Source organism: Galeopterus variegatus, unplaced genomic scaffold (assembly GCF_000696425.1).
Source record: "Galeopterus variegatus unplaced genomic scaffold, G_variegatus-3.0.2 Scaffold9, whole genome shotgun sequence".
Classification (NCBI taxonomy): Eukaryota; Metazoa; Chordata; class Mammalia; order Dermoptera; family Cynocephalidae; genus Galeopterus; species Galeopterus variegatus.
The window spans coordinates 1093117-1107220 of NW_007726120.1; the positions used below are offsets into that span (position 1 = coordinate 1093117).

A 14104-nucleotide genomic window follows, 5' to 3' on the forward strand; every position below is an offset into this window, starting at 1 on the left:
TCTATAAATAATGAATAAGATAACATAACATAACATAAGATAGTGTTTAATGCTTGTAGACATTAATAGACATTATTGAAGAAAATAAGTCTTTAGCTAAAAATATTAAAAGTACACTTATTGGGCAGCAAATGTAAAAACTATACAGGTACAAAATAGTAATTTAATTGGCTTTAAATCCTTTGGAGAGAGGACTCCTGGGAAGATGGTGGAATAGAGGTGCCTGGAAGAACATTGAAATGGAACCATTGCCACTGCCACTGCGGTGACTGGAGCTGTTGCATGGTCCCAGAACCATTGCCCATTGCAGAACAGCTCCCCGCAGAGCAGAAGTCATGAGGGTGGTCCATTGCTGCAGTGGCAGACTCCACAGAAGTGAGAGAAGCAGCTGCAACCACTGCTGCCATTGCCACCATGGTGAATTAATACTGCTGTTGCCAAGAACACTGCAGATGTGAGAGAGGCAGGATCAGCCACCAGTGCTGCTGCCACCCCCATGAGTTAACCCCACTGCTTCTACACATATAAACTACCAAGACTGAACCAAGCTGCTGCTGCCATGATGGATACAGATAATCTACCAAGACTGAACCAAGAAGAAATAGAAAACCTGAACAGACCAATAACAAGCAACAAGACTGAAGCAGTAATCAGCAATCACCCAGCAGAGAAAAGCCCAGGACTAGATGGCTTTGCTAGTAAATTCTACCAAACCTTTAAAGAGGAATTAATACAAATTTTCTTCAAACTTTTCCAAAAAATTGAAACAGAGGCCATTCTCCCAAACTCTATGAGGCCAGCATCACCATGATACCAAAACCAAAGATACAACAATAAAAAAGAAAACTATAGGACAATACCTTTGATAAACATAGATGCAAAAATCTTCAATAAAATATGAGCAAATAGATTATAGCAACACATCAAAAAAATTATACACCATAATCAAATGGGATTCATCCCAGGATACAAGAATGGTTTAACACATGCAAATCAATAAATGTGATATACCACATCAACAAAATTAGGACAAAAACCATATGATCATCTCAATAGATGCAGAAAAAGCATTTGAGAAAAATCAACATCCTTTCATGACAAAGACTCTCGGCAAGTTTGGTATAGAAGGAAAGTATCTAAACACAATAAAAACTATATGAGACAAACCCACTGTTGATATCAGCCTGAACAGGGAAAAGCTAAAAGCTTTTCAAGGATGTCCACTTTTACCACTCCTATTTAACACAGTATTGGAAGCATTAGCCAGAACAAGCAGGCAAGAGAAAGAAATAAGGGCATCAAGACTGCAAAAGATGAAGTCAAACTATCCTCCTGGCAGACGCATAATCCTATATAGAGAAATGCCTAAATACTCTATTAAAAAAAACAAACAAAAAAAAAACACTCCTGGAGTTGATAAACAATTTCAGTACAGTTGCAGAATACAAAATCAACATGCAAAAATCAGTAGTGTTTTTATACTCCAACAACAAACTAGCAGAAAAAGAAATCAAGAAAGCTATCCCATTTACAATAGTCACCAAAAAAATAAAATACCGAGGAATAAATTTAACCAAGGAGGTGAAAGATCTCTACAATGAGAACTGAAAATCACTATTGAAAGAAATTAAAGAAAAGAGGACATGAAAAGATGGAAAGACAGTCCATGCTCTTGGATTGGAAGAATTAACACTGTGAAAATGCCCACACTATACGAAGCGATCTACAGATTCAATGCAATCCCCATGAGAATACCAATTATATTTTTCACAGAAATAGAAAAAGACAAATCTTAACATTCAAATGGAACAGGAAAAGACCCCAAATGGCCAAAACAATCTTGAGTGAAAAAAAAAAAATGAAGCCAGAGGCATAACATTCTCTGATTTCAAATTACACTACAAAGCTATAGCAACCAAAACAGCATGGTACTGGCATAAAAACAGACGATTGGACCAATGGAATAGAATAGAGAACCTAGAAGTCAACCCAAAAACTTAAGCCAACTGATCTTTGACAAAGACACCAAGAACATAAATTGGGGAAAAAACTGCCTCTTCAGTAAATTTTGCTGGGAAAACTGGACATCCATATATAGAAGAATGAAACTAGATGCATACCTCTTCTCATACCAAAATCAACTCAAATGAATTAGAGAGTTAAATATAAGACCTAAAACTGTAAAACTCCTAAAAGAAAACATAGGGGAGACAGTTCAGGAAATTGGGATGGGCAAAGACTTCATGAATATGACCTCAAAAGCACAGAAAAGAAAAAGAAAAATAAACAAATGGGATTATATCAAATTGAAAGGCTGCTGCACAGAAAAAGAAACAATTAACAGAGTGAAAAGACAACCTACAGAGTGGAAGAAAATATTGGCAAACTATGCATCTTACAAAAGATTAATATCCAGAATATACAAGGAACTCAAACAACTTAACAGTAAAAAAATGAATAACCCAGTTAAAAAATGGGCAAGGGAGCTGAATAGGCGTTTCTCAAAGGAAGATGTACAAATGGCCAACAGACACATGAAAAATGCTCAACATCCCTAACCATCAGGGAAATGCAAATTAAAACCATACTGAAATATAATCTCAGTCCTGGTAGACTGGCTATTGTCAAAAACAAAAAACAAAATACACAGAGAGAGAGAATAACAAATGCTGGTGAGGATGTAGAGAAAGGGGAACATCCTACACTGTTGGAGGGACTGTAAATTGGGGCAGCCATTATGGAAAAGTGGTATGGAGGTTCCTCAGACAACTACAGATAGATTTGCCATATGATCCCACTGCTAGGTGTATACTCAAAGGAATGTCATCATGTCAAAGGGCTACCTGCACCCTCATGTTTATCACAGCTATATTTACAACAGCCAAATGCTGGAACCAACCTAAATGTCCATCATTGGAAAACTGAATAAGGAAAATGTGGTATAATACACAATGGAATACTACTCTGCCATAAAAAAGAATGAAATCCTGCCATTCACAGCAACATGGATGAACTCAGAGAAAATCACTTAAGTGATGTAAGCCAGGCACAGAAAGAGCAATACCAAATGTCCTCACTCCTAAGTGGGAGCTAAAAATAAACAAACAAATAAATAAATAAGAAAGAAAGAAACAATACTATGTTGAACTTTCAAAGGACAGAACAGAACTGAGATTACCAGAGGTGGGAAAGGGGGGTAAAGGAGGAATTGGTAAAGAGCCACAAAAAACAATTACATTGTATAATGTTGAGTATACTAATTATCCTGATTTGAGCATCACATATTGCACACAGGTATTGATATTCAACTCTGTACCCCATATATATGTCTAATCAACTATGTTACAATAAAAATTTTTTTAAAGAGAAAAAAAAGAAATCCTTTGGAAAGAAAAAGATCAAACTAATGAAATTTGTATTATTTCTATTAACAATCATACAAATCCAACTCAAGCTCACTTAAGCAAAAAAGAGAATGTAGTAGATCATGCAGTACTCATGTCTGTGAGTAGCTTTAGGCCTGGCTGGGTCCAGGGGCTCAAAACATGTTATCATGACAAAGTCTTTCTCTGTATTTCAGTGAGGGGGTCCTCCCATATGGTGGCAAGATGTTCACTGCAGCCCCAAACTTATATACAATATTTTCAGCAACCCCAAGTGAAAAAACATCTATTCCCCAATAGTTATGAAAGAAAGGGGTGGCTCTCAGTGGATCGAGCAGGATTCCGTGTCCATCTTTAAGCCATTCTCTGTGCCTAGAGGTATGGAATACGCTGATTTGTCTAAGCTTGGGACATGGACCCACTGCTAGATCCAAGAATTGGGGTTAGTGTCTCCCAAATTACCTGATCTAATAGTTGAAGAGCATTTCTCAAGGACAATCAGGGTACTGTCAACAGAAGAGAGATGGATACTGGACAAGCAAAAACAAGAGTTCACGAGAGTGAGGTTATCAAAGTAGGCTAGTAACATACAGGAGGCAATTCACTCTTCTCACTGCAGGTATGGCTAAGAAACAAGGTAAACTACGTGATGACAGCGAAAAGGTGGCCATTTAGGAAATTGCAAATGATTGCGATCAGATTCTTAGTGATAACCAGGTTTTTGTAAATGTGGTGCTTTTCAGATTTCTTGAGACAGACAGAAGCGTGAAAATCAGGGAATGAATCACACAGTTTTTTCAGCTTGATGTGTTTAATTTATCTATGAAGACCATTATAACATATGCAAAGGGATAGGGAGAGGCTGCTCCTTGTCCTGTAATTAAACAGACCCACTAACAAGATTGATTTTACTTTTCTGTATGGTAAGATCTGTGTTCACTAGTGAGCTCTTAATGGATACATTTTTGGCTTCAAATGACCTAAAAGTAGATGTGTATTTTTCAATCTATTGGATTAAGTGAAATTAGCTTCTAGAAAAGGGTCTAGCAAATAATTTAGTTCTGGGTGCCTGTAATAGGGCAAACTACAGTTTTGGGGGTACTTCTGACTCTGTTATGGCATGGGTAAAGAGTAGAAGAAAATGGGAGAGCAGAAGATGAAGAATGAAAGAAGGGAGGAAAAGGAAAAGCACAATGAACGTGGTAACCCTTGTAGAGAGTGCCAGAATGCCACCAGCAGTTCCACAGGAGCCCTTGGTTCCCCCTGTCCAGTGACTTATCCTTAGGTAAGTCAACAGCTATGAAACAGAGTCAAGCCTGTTTTCCAGGATGTCAGCTCTTAATCCTGTTCGTCTGGTTTTTGTTTCCTTTCTTGTTATTCAGTCCTTACTGAGCATCCGTGGCTCCCTTTTCTCTCCAAGACGCAACAGTAGGGCGAGCCTGTTCAGTTTCAGAGGTCGAGCAAAGGACATTGGCTCCGAGAATGACTTTGCTGATGACGAGCACAGCACCTTCGAGGACAATGACAGCCGAAGAGACTCTCTGTTCGTGCCGCACAGACACGGAGAGCGGCGCCACAGCAACGTGAGCCAGGCCAGCCGCGCCTCCAGGCTGCTCCCCACTCTGCCCATGAACGGGAAGATGCACAGCGCTGTGGACTGCAATGGCGTGGTCTCCCTGGTCGGGGGCCCTTCTCCCGCCGGGCAGCTCCTGCCAGAGGTGAGGCCAGTGAAAATTGCCCCCGAGGGCAAGGCAGCTGCGGCTGGTGCACGCAGGAGTGTTGTTTTCCATTTCCATGTCTAAAAATTGGGGGGAGTCTGTTGTGCAAAGGCCAGGAGTTGGTTGGATCAGGCTATGAATATATCTTGTCAAATTGTTCTATTTAAACTTTTCTACAAATTAATTATTTATAATATACAGATGTTGTCTATAATTTTAATTATAGAATATAATTCTAGAATATGAATTCTAGAATATTAACTCTATAATTAGAAGTGTTCCTTCATCATTATTACTACAGTTCGAAACTTGCCAAAAAGTGAAGCAAAACTTTATCAAACATAATGTTTAATTAATATTACTGAATTAAATGCAAGAAAATTAATATCCTCAAATTATGTAAATAATCATTTTAAGGACTTTGTTATCACTGTTCTTTTAAAAGGAGAATTTGATGCTTCCACTTGAGAAAGATACTGTCGCTAAATATATCTTAACCCTGTAGTGCAGCATTCTTTCTTTGCAGGTGAGAGTGTTATAACATTTTTAGATTCCACTCAAATGGCCTCATCTGTTTTGGATTTGTGTAGTAAAGAAGCCACTAAAAAAGTACCTGCTATACTGTTGTGTGTTATAATTTTCAAAGTAGATCTCAATTTTTATATTACGGTCATGAATTCTGTTTGTCAACAAAGTGGCCCCAAATCAAACATATGGAAAAGGTATCAACTAAATACTAGATACTTAATAGAGATTTATTACTGACATTTCCTTCATAAGGCATAAGATAGCTTTTAATGTTGGTATTAAATAAAATTCATTTGCCAGTATAAAAATATTCCAGCAATGTCACTTAACTGTATTTTATGGCTTACTGAATCATATTAAAATTTCCTTTGTATGATTTTGTATATATATATATATAACTCCATTTATTATGGTTGGATAAGCTCTTTAAGCCACATTAAAATGATGTGGAGTTAGTTTTCAGTCACCTAGTAGAGGAACTTCTTACCTTGGATTATAAAAATAGCCATAGATCTTCACTTTTTTTGCACGGCCCATCCCCACCATCTTCTTTCAGAGAAATGTCCAAGTATCCTGGAGTCAGACCAAACCATTAGAACAGCAAAACTTTGTAGTGAAGGGACCAAGAAAAATGAAGAGGAAATGTCAACTTTTTCTAAAACATAATCATAGCTAACTACATAACAAGCACTGTCCGGAACACTTACCTGTGTTAATTCATTTAACCCTCCCAACAACCCTCTAACAAACCTTTATGATAGTTACTAATATTATCCCCATTTTACAGAGGAGGAAACTGAGGCCTGTGCCTGGTGGATCTGAGATTTGACCTCATGTAGGCTGGCTACTGAAGCTACATTCTAACCATATTGAAATATTTCCTACCATTGAGATTTTTTTTTTTTTTTTTTTTTTGTAACTTTCTTAAATGGGGAAGAAGAGATGGCTAAGGAAACAAACACTTTCATTTAAACAGTGTTTTCTCAAAATATACTTCACCCTCAGAATCTCCTGGGATACTTAAAAATGGAGATTGCTGGGTCCTCTCAGACCTCCTCAGACCTCAGACCGAAATGTTGAAGAGTACAAGGTCTGGGAATCTCTTTCCTTAACAAGCACGACACATGGTTCTTACCCATATAACTATCACTGGTCTTTCTAAATGTTGATTAGGCAAACAAAAATGAATCCACAATTTCTTTGCATAAATACAAATAGAATGTCAGTCTGTCAGAAGCTATTTAGCATTTATCATCAATAACCATAAATATCCTATTTTGTCAGAGAGGATGGGATAAATCTCTAAAGGCAAAGTTGGGGCCGCTTTGAAGGAAAGCCTGGTGTTATCACTTTATTTCCTGCTTCCTCATCTCCGTTCTTCAGTCTTGCAGTCAGATGCTTTGAGGCAGGAGGATGCTGCCCACTGCGCAGAATGAGCCAAAGGTGCAGACAAGCGAAGCAGGCAGGTGTTGGGAGACTGCGAAGGGGAAATGAGAACAGAAAACAAACAGCTGCGGGCAAATGACACCCTCCAAAGCACACAATTTCCTATAACTTTACACATAAACTCAGTGGAGCCAATTTAACTTAAAGAATTTCGTCAGTAGTATTATTAGAGGTTTTGGAGTCTATCATTAAAAATTAGGCAGATCTAGGGTTGTGCATATCGTTCTGTATAGAGCAGGAGGAACTAGAAGACCTTCAGGCGACCCTGGCTTTTTTTGTTGTTTGTTTGTTTTTTCTTAAAACTTTGCCTCTCTTGGATAAGGCAAAATATTTTAAATTCTCTGAGGCATCATTTTGATTTAAAGAGTTTTATTTTGATAGTTTTTTCCCTCATTTATTTTACTTTTCTTTTACCTTAAAATTAATTTTAGAGTGACCTATATGGACATTTATCACCATTATCAGAGTGGAAATTTTGGTTTTGAATATGTATGTATTAGAGGTATGCAGGTTAATAAAAATAAAAACATTATTAATTGCTCACATCTCAATAAGGTCAGAATATGGAGCTCCAGTGGCGCAACCGGTTAGCGCGTGGTGCTTACACAATAAGGTCAGAATAGATGAGCAGCACTCATACTGCTCTTTTAGAAATAGGAAAAATCCTTAGAGAACTGAGAATGACTTCATATGTATTATTAACACTGAGACCTGCATTTGAAATGTTTAAGTTTTGCCTTTTTTTTGTTGTTATAATTAACTTTGTTGTTTGATCACTTGAAGTAGAAATAAATTTCTGCCCATGGTGAAATCGTGGTGAGTTTATTCTGGAATAGGAAAGTATCAGATCATTATATCATTGCTAAAAATCAAAGCCCCCAAAGCTGGTGTTATGTTCTTAGAGTTTCAGAGTTTCAGTGACAAGGATAGGTCTTTCTGTGCATGGAGTTATTCTATAAATGTAAGACTAAGTGATAGATTAATTCTAAAATTTAGTTTTAGGAATGTTGGGAAATGTTACCTGTCTCAAATGAACATTTTACAACTAGAATTCACATTTTAGGGGAACTCATACTGGTGCATGTTAATGAAACTTTAAACCTTCTTTTCATTCATTAAGCCACATGAATATATGTCTATAAAGATTTTATAACTCCACCTGAGATAAATCAATATGTTTCAGTCTAAAGTCCTAGGTATGATTGGTTGAAATGCTAAAAGATTCTCTATTTAATAGTAGACATGATCCTCCAGCCCAAAGCACCAGCATGAAGGAATAGGAAAGTCTGTCTTGGTATCTATGAAAGCTGAGAATCTGATGGCCTTTCAAACACTCCCCACGAATGACAATTCCAGCAATATGTTAATGAGCTGTTTACATCTGAGAACGCATAATGAACATTTAATTAAATAACACCTATTATAGAAATGCTTTGCATTTTGCTGCCCTCAAGAATAATGGTTATTTCATCTGGAATTTTGTTTTTAGGGCACAACTACTGAAACAGAAATAAGAAAGAGACGGTCCAGTTCTTATCATGTTTCCATGGATTTGTTGGAAGATCCTACATCAAGGCAAAGAGCAATGAGTATAGCCAGTATTTTGACCAACACCATGGAAGGTATGTCAAAAGCCTTATCCCATAGCTACTTGGTGTTGCTTTGGTAATGATACAGAAACAAACAAACAAACAAACAAACACTTCTTTAAATTCAAAGAAAATACTTTCAAACTTGCTACCATATCATCATTATTTTTGTTACTAAGAAAATGTGAAGTCCAGTACAGCACATGAATTCCACTATCTTGTATAGATTTTTACATTTAGCCTCCAGGAAGGTGCTGCAAATTCAAGGTATATTTGGAATATTACTTTTGTACATTAAATTCTGAACTCTTGAAGCTTGTTGTGGGCATGACATTGAAAACAGTGCAATGGCAGCAGTAGTAACAGAAGATGCGGCCACATATCCTGGAAATGAAACAAGAATGGGCTGTGAGGCTGATGTGCTGTGAGTCTCATGGAATCTGCACTGGACTGGGCTCTGTGCTGGGCTCTGGGTACCACGTGGCTCTCGTCAGGCCTGGCTCTGCCCCATTTAGAGTGTAGGCCCATTTCATAAGATTCCAATAAAGCTATGTTGGTAAGCTTAAAAAAAAAAAGAAAAGAAAAAGAAAACAGTGCAATGATAGATGCTTATCATTCTGACGATGTTAATCCATTTGAGTTGTATTAACTGCTTGAGATGCAAGTTATAAAATACCTTGATTTAACCAGTAATATAAATGAAAAATGTGAATTAGGGTTTGATATTGACCTCACTGAAACAAAATGTTGAAATTTTTGTAGTTTTATTTTTGCCTTTTTCTGACCTGCGTATTGCAATATATCAGCTTTCTCTTTAATTGCAGATTATATCTGGATAGTTAACACAATGTTTAGAAGTCTGGATCGCATATGCTAAAATAAAGACTTTGGGGACAGTTTGATCTGTAATCAATTCCTGGCTCTATCACATGTTAAATGTGTTAATTTATGACTCTGAATTTCAATTTCCTCATCAGTAAAATGTGAATAATGATGTTTAAGCATAAGGTTGTTTTAAGTATTAAATAAGGCATCACATAAAAAGCACCTATGTACTTGGCATGCAGAAGACAGTCAATAAATATTATCATTATTAGTTGTTTTATTGCTGTTATTTTTTTGTTAATTCGCATGCTTTTTTCCTTTTCGTACCATAAGTGAATGCAGACATCAACTATCAGCTTTAACTACTTGGAAAATACTTCAGTGTAAAATGTATTCTATCCCCGGACCCTCTCCTCCCTATTTTTGCTCCCTACTTTCATGTAAAATGTATTCTGTCCCTCCTCTTTTACAACTCCCCTTGCACCGTTCCCAGGTGTGTGTGTGTGTGTGTGTGTGTCTGTGTGTGTGTCTGTGTGTGTGGATGTGGATGTGTCAAAGAGAAAAGGGAAATAAAAGCGAGAGAGACCACGTGCGCACATGCCCTTCTTCTTGTTAACTGTAATTTCTCCTGAGGTTGGGTAGATTCTTGGAATCATTCTTTTCCAGTCTGGATGCAAAGATCCTGTGATATTAATACCAACACCAAACGCCTAAAAGTCACAGATAGAAAAAACCCTCATAGTGTAGATGACCATATACATCACAGACAAGTCAGTATTACAAGACCCAATTTTCATAATGTCCTAATGCAGTGTCAGAGATCTTTTCACTGATTTCAATGGAATATTAAACTCGAGTACGTTCTTCCCCAACCTCGCCTGCGTTAGCTTGCATTCCCTCTTCCCCCCCAGCTGCCAGTAGCTTGCTCCTCCCTGTCCCTCCAGGTAAATCTTTTGAAGATTCTCTGGTCTTCTGCTCCTTGCCATAGCAAAACCACTGAGAGGGAGCTGCCAGTGGTTCTGCTACCGATGTCAGCAGCATGCCTGCTCCCTAAAGCAGGAAGTAGAGAAGGAGACAGGGTAAGTCTAAATCAACGATCATACTTTGCACTTCTGATAGCATTAAGTTTGAGCTAACATAAGAAATTACTTAAAAAACATCAGACCGCCACAGGATTGGACCTGTCTACTAATTAAGATACAGAGTTCAAAATGAATGCACCCACATCTCCCTACATGGAAATATGTCTCATGGAATTGCTAAGGATAAAAAGGGTATCCTAGAAATAAGTGTAACATAGGCAGCGGCAGACAAAGAAGAGTGCTTTGATTTTAATATTTGCTGAGCTTTTGACTTTGTATTTTTGTGAGGGCCAATGACTAACTTTTTATTTTGGTTTTCATTGGTTATGTATAAAGAAAAGCTGGTTTTTCTTTATTCAATTATATCTAAACACTTTGAATGTGGTGTTGGTCAAGATTGTTGTACATAGATGCATTCTCGAGCTGACTTTAATATAGTCCTTTTTTTGTTCCTGAAAATGATGGAAAGGTTTCTTGATGGACATAATTTGTTTACTTGGGTATCCTCAGTTTAGTTCACCTTCCCTTTTTATGAACCAGGCATGTTGATCCAGCTGGCAACTTTTCATTTCCTTTTTTCAACTACAGCCAAGTCTCCATTATCCAGGGTAATGAATAGCCCCATGCTAATGAAGCAGTAGTGGATGAGCAAAAATGAATTGTTTGCTCTTTAAGTTTTTCTTAATGCAAAACCATGTAGAAATGTTTCCTGGTCACTCCTTCACAGAGGGTGGTGGGAGGGTAAGTTAGAAGCACCCTAGGAATCAAGGTGAGCCAGCAAAAGACACAAACTTAACTGCAATGATTTTAAGTGTTGATACCCCACACAGGAATAATGGAGAGATGGCTGTAGTGCTTTCCTGAGGGCTTTGCTTTGTTTCAAAGTGTGAGATTCTCTTTTTTGGAATGAATAATTGAATGATTTTATTTTAGAACTTAAACAACTTTGCTCCAATTTTTCCTAGAATCAAGATGAGCAACACCTGCTGAATTTCCCCTTTGGAACTTTACTCTGATTTGTTTTTATTCTAAGCAATTTCTGTTTGCTTCTCTTTACCTGCTAAATGACAGCTAATATTTTAAAAATTTAATGGTATACAGGCAAAGTGAGATTTTGCAGTTTCTCTTTTGTTATTTACTGTAAACAACAATGTCTCCTTTTTATCTTCAGTGTAAACATCATAAGGTTATTTAGGAATCTTAAAAGCATCCACAAAATAACTAATGCATAATAATTATTTTTATCTGACTTACAACTCAAATATTCTTTGTTTACAACATTACATATTAAGAGAAATGAAAACAAACTATGCACTTGAAGAATTTCAATATCCAAAGAGACAATTGAAGAATCTACCTTTAATGGAATTCTGTTTTTTGGTTTTTTTTTTAAAAAGCAGTAAATTAACTTACTTTAGAGAAGTTGTAGACTTTATGAGATTAATTAGTGGCGAATGTTTATCAGCAGAACAAAAAATTATTACCAATGGTCATGATTATTCATTTCATATGCTGGTTCCTCCCTCACAAAGTTTAGTTCATAATAAACTGTATCAGCCATACCCCACAAATATGTATAACCAATTATTTTTTATTATTTAAAAAACAATAACAGGGGAGAGAAGACAGAAATGCACAGATCTTTAAGGTGATATCCAAAATACGAAAATGTGTAAATATTGGCACAGAATTTGGAGGAATAAGGAAGTGGGAAATTATCTACCATTTTCCTTTGGCAATATGATCTAATTCTTGAGTAAGAAAAGAATGCAGAATTTGTTGTTCTCTGCCAATATCATTGCTGTACACCCTATTACCTGTTCTACCAAACATGGGACCACCACTTCTGAGCACTGAAATAGAAGAAAGTTTCCTTTTTTTTTTTTGGCCATGGCATAATTGACTCTGGTCAGTTACTTTAGCATTACTGTTGTGACAACTGTAGTATCCTTCCATTGTACAGCAGGGTTATGGAGAAACTGGTTAATGGACACAAAGAATGATTATTTTTTGTAATGTTGAATATGCAAATTATCTTGATTTGATCTTTTATTGTTTAGTTGAAATTATCGTGCTTTTCTCTGAAATAAATGTATTTTAATATGAAATTTTATATAATAGGTTTGGTATGATAGTTATAGATTTCAGTACATTAAAATAAATGTATACCATGAAAATTTATAATTTGATGTGTGTCCCACCTAAAATCCTGTAGTATTTTACCAGTAGTATGGGCCACACTTTGTGAAACACTGTTTTATGTTATTAGCAAGGACCCCAATTTCTTAGGTTGGGTATTTCCTCTTCTTTTGCGTGCTCTAGTTAAATTGAGAAATGTAGAGAGAAGGAACCTTGCTGACTTTAATATGCAAACCTGTATCTAATGGGGCTAAATTTGAGACTTTTAAACTAGGACTAATGACACTGACAAAATTATCTCATTAGAAGACCCCACAAAACATATCTAATCCAAAAAACTGAAATTCAGCTTGACTGATTAAGGCTTTTAGGACATCGCCAGGGAAGTCTTTAATAACATGCATGAAGGTATGTCAGAAAGTTCATGGAAAAATGGGATTAAAAGATAATATAAGTCTCTTCATGAACTTTTTGACCTCTCATATGTCTCTTGTTCTATCTGGAACATGGATGAGCTTTAAGTATACTTAATGCAAGTCCTGCCCATTAGTTTCTGTTGGCCATAAAGATAATTTTCAGGCAGTTTAATATTGCAGATAGAATCTTGGAAACTGTTTAGTCAAGATAAATTGGAAAGCTTACTAGCCTTTCTGTACTCACCCTTTGTATGACAGCAAACCCGTTATGAATTTTTTCCTTTTCTACCTTCAGACCAACCCATAATACCTTTTAACAACTTTACTTTTTAAAAAAAATATTTTTAACTTAAACCAAAGACTGCTTAGTAGAAAGTAAACAGTTTTCATAAAATTTTAACTTTTTTTCTTCCAGAACTTGAGGAATCCAGACAGAAATGTCCACCCTGCTGGTATAAATTTGCTAACATGTGTTTGATTTGGGACTGCTGCAAACCATGGTTAAAAGTGAAACGTCTTGTCAACTTGGTTGTGATGGACCCATTTGTTGACCTGGCCATCACCATCTGCATTGTCTTAAATACACTCTTCATGGCTATGGAGCACTACCCCATGACGGAGCAATTTAGCAGTGTGCTGTCTGTTGGGAACCTGGTAAGGCTCATTGAGGCTTCCTCTTCCCATTGTAAGAGTTCATGATTGTCTCAGTGAATTTCACTTATCATTCTCAAATTAAATATTGACTAATTGGCCATGCACACCTGGGCAGCAAAAGTTTAACATCCTTTTTTAAGTAAAAGTATGTTGCTACCATTAAACACAGTGCAGAAGATTCAAAGATTTTAATATACAACTTAATTTAGAAATAAATTTAAATTGATCATTCATAGAAAGGTGATTATGAATTATGAAGGACATTTGCCTGTGACAACAAAATCATGACATATTTCTCAGTTATTTAGAATAGATTCTTCAGAA

General features: G+C 36.5%; 1 protein-coding gene across 3 annotated transcripts in view; it reads left to right on the plus strand.

The window, feature by feature from the left end:
• Positions 1-14104, plus strand: part of SCN2A (sodium channel, voltage-gated, type II, alpha subunit) — a 139547-nt gene that overhangs the window by 72493 nt on the left and 52950 nt on the right. For all 3 annotated transcript variants that reach the window (XM_008584498.1, XM_008584440.1, XM_008584563.1), the window contains exons 12-14: positions 4766-5101; positions 8565-8697; positions 13542-13780. In XM_008584498.1, the coding sequence (XP_008582720.1) occupies positions 4766-5101; positions 8565-8697; positions 13542-13780 (708 nt within the window). The remainder of the gene's footprint in view (positions 1-4765; positions 5102-8564; positions 8698-13541; positions 13781-14104) is intronic.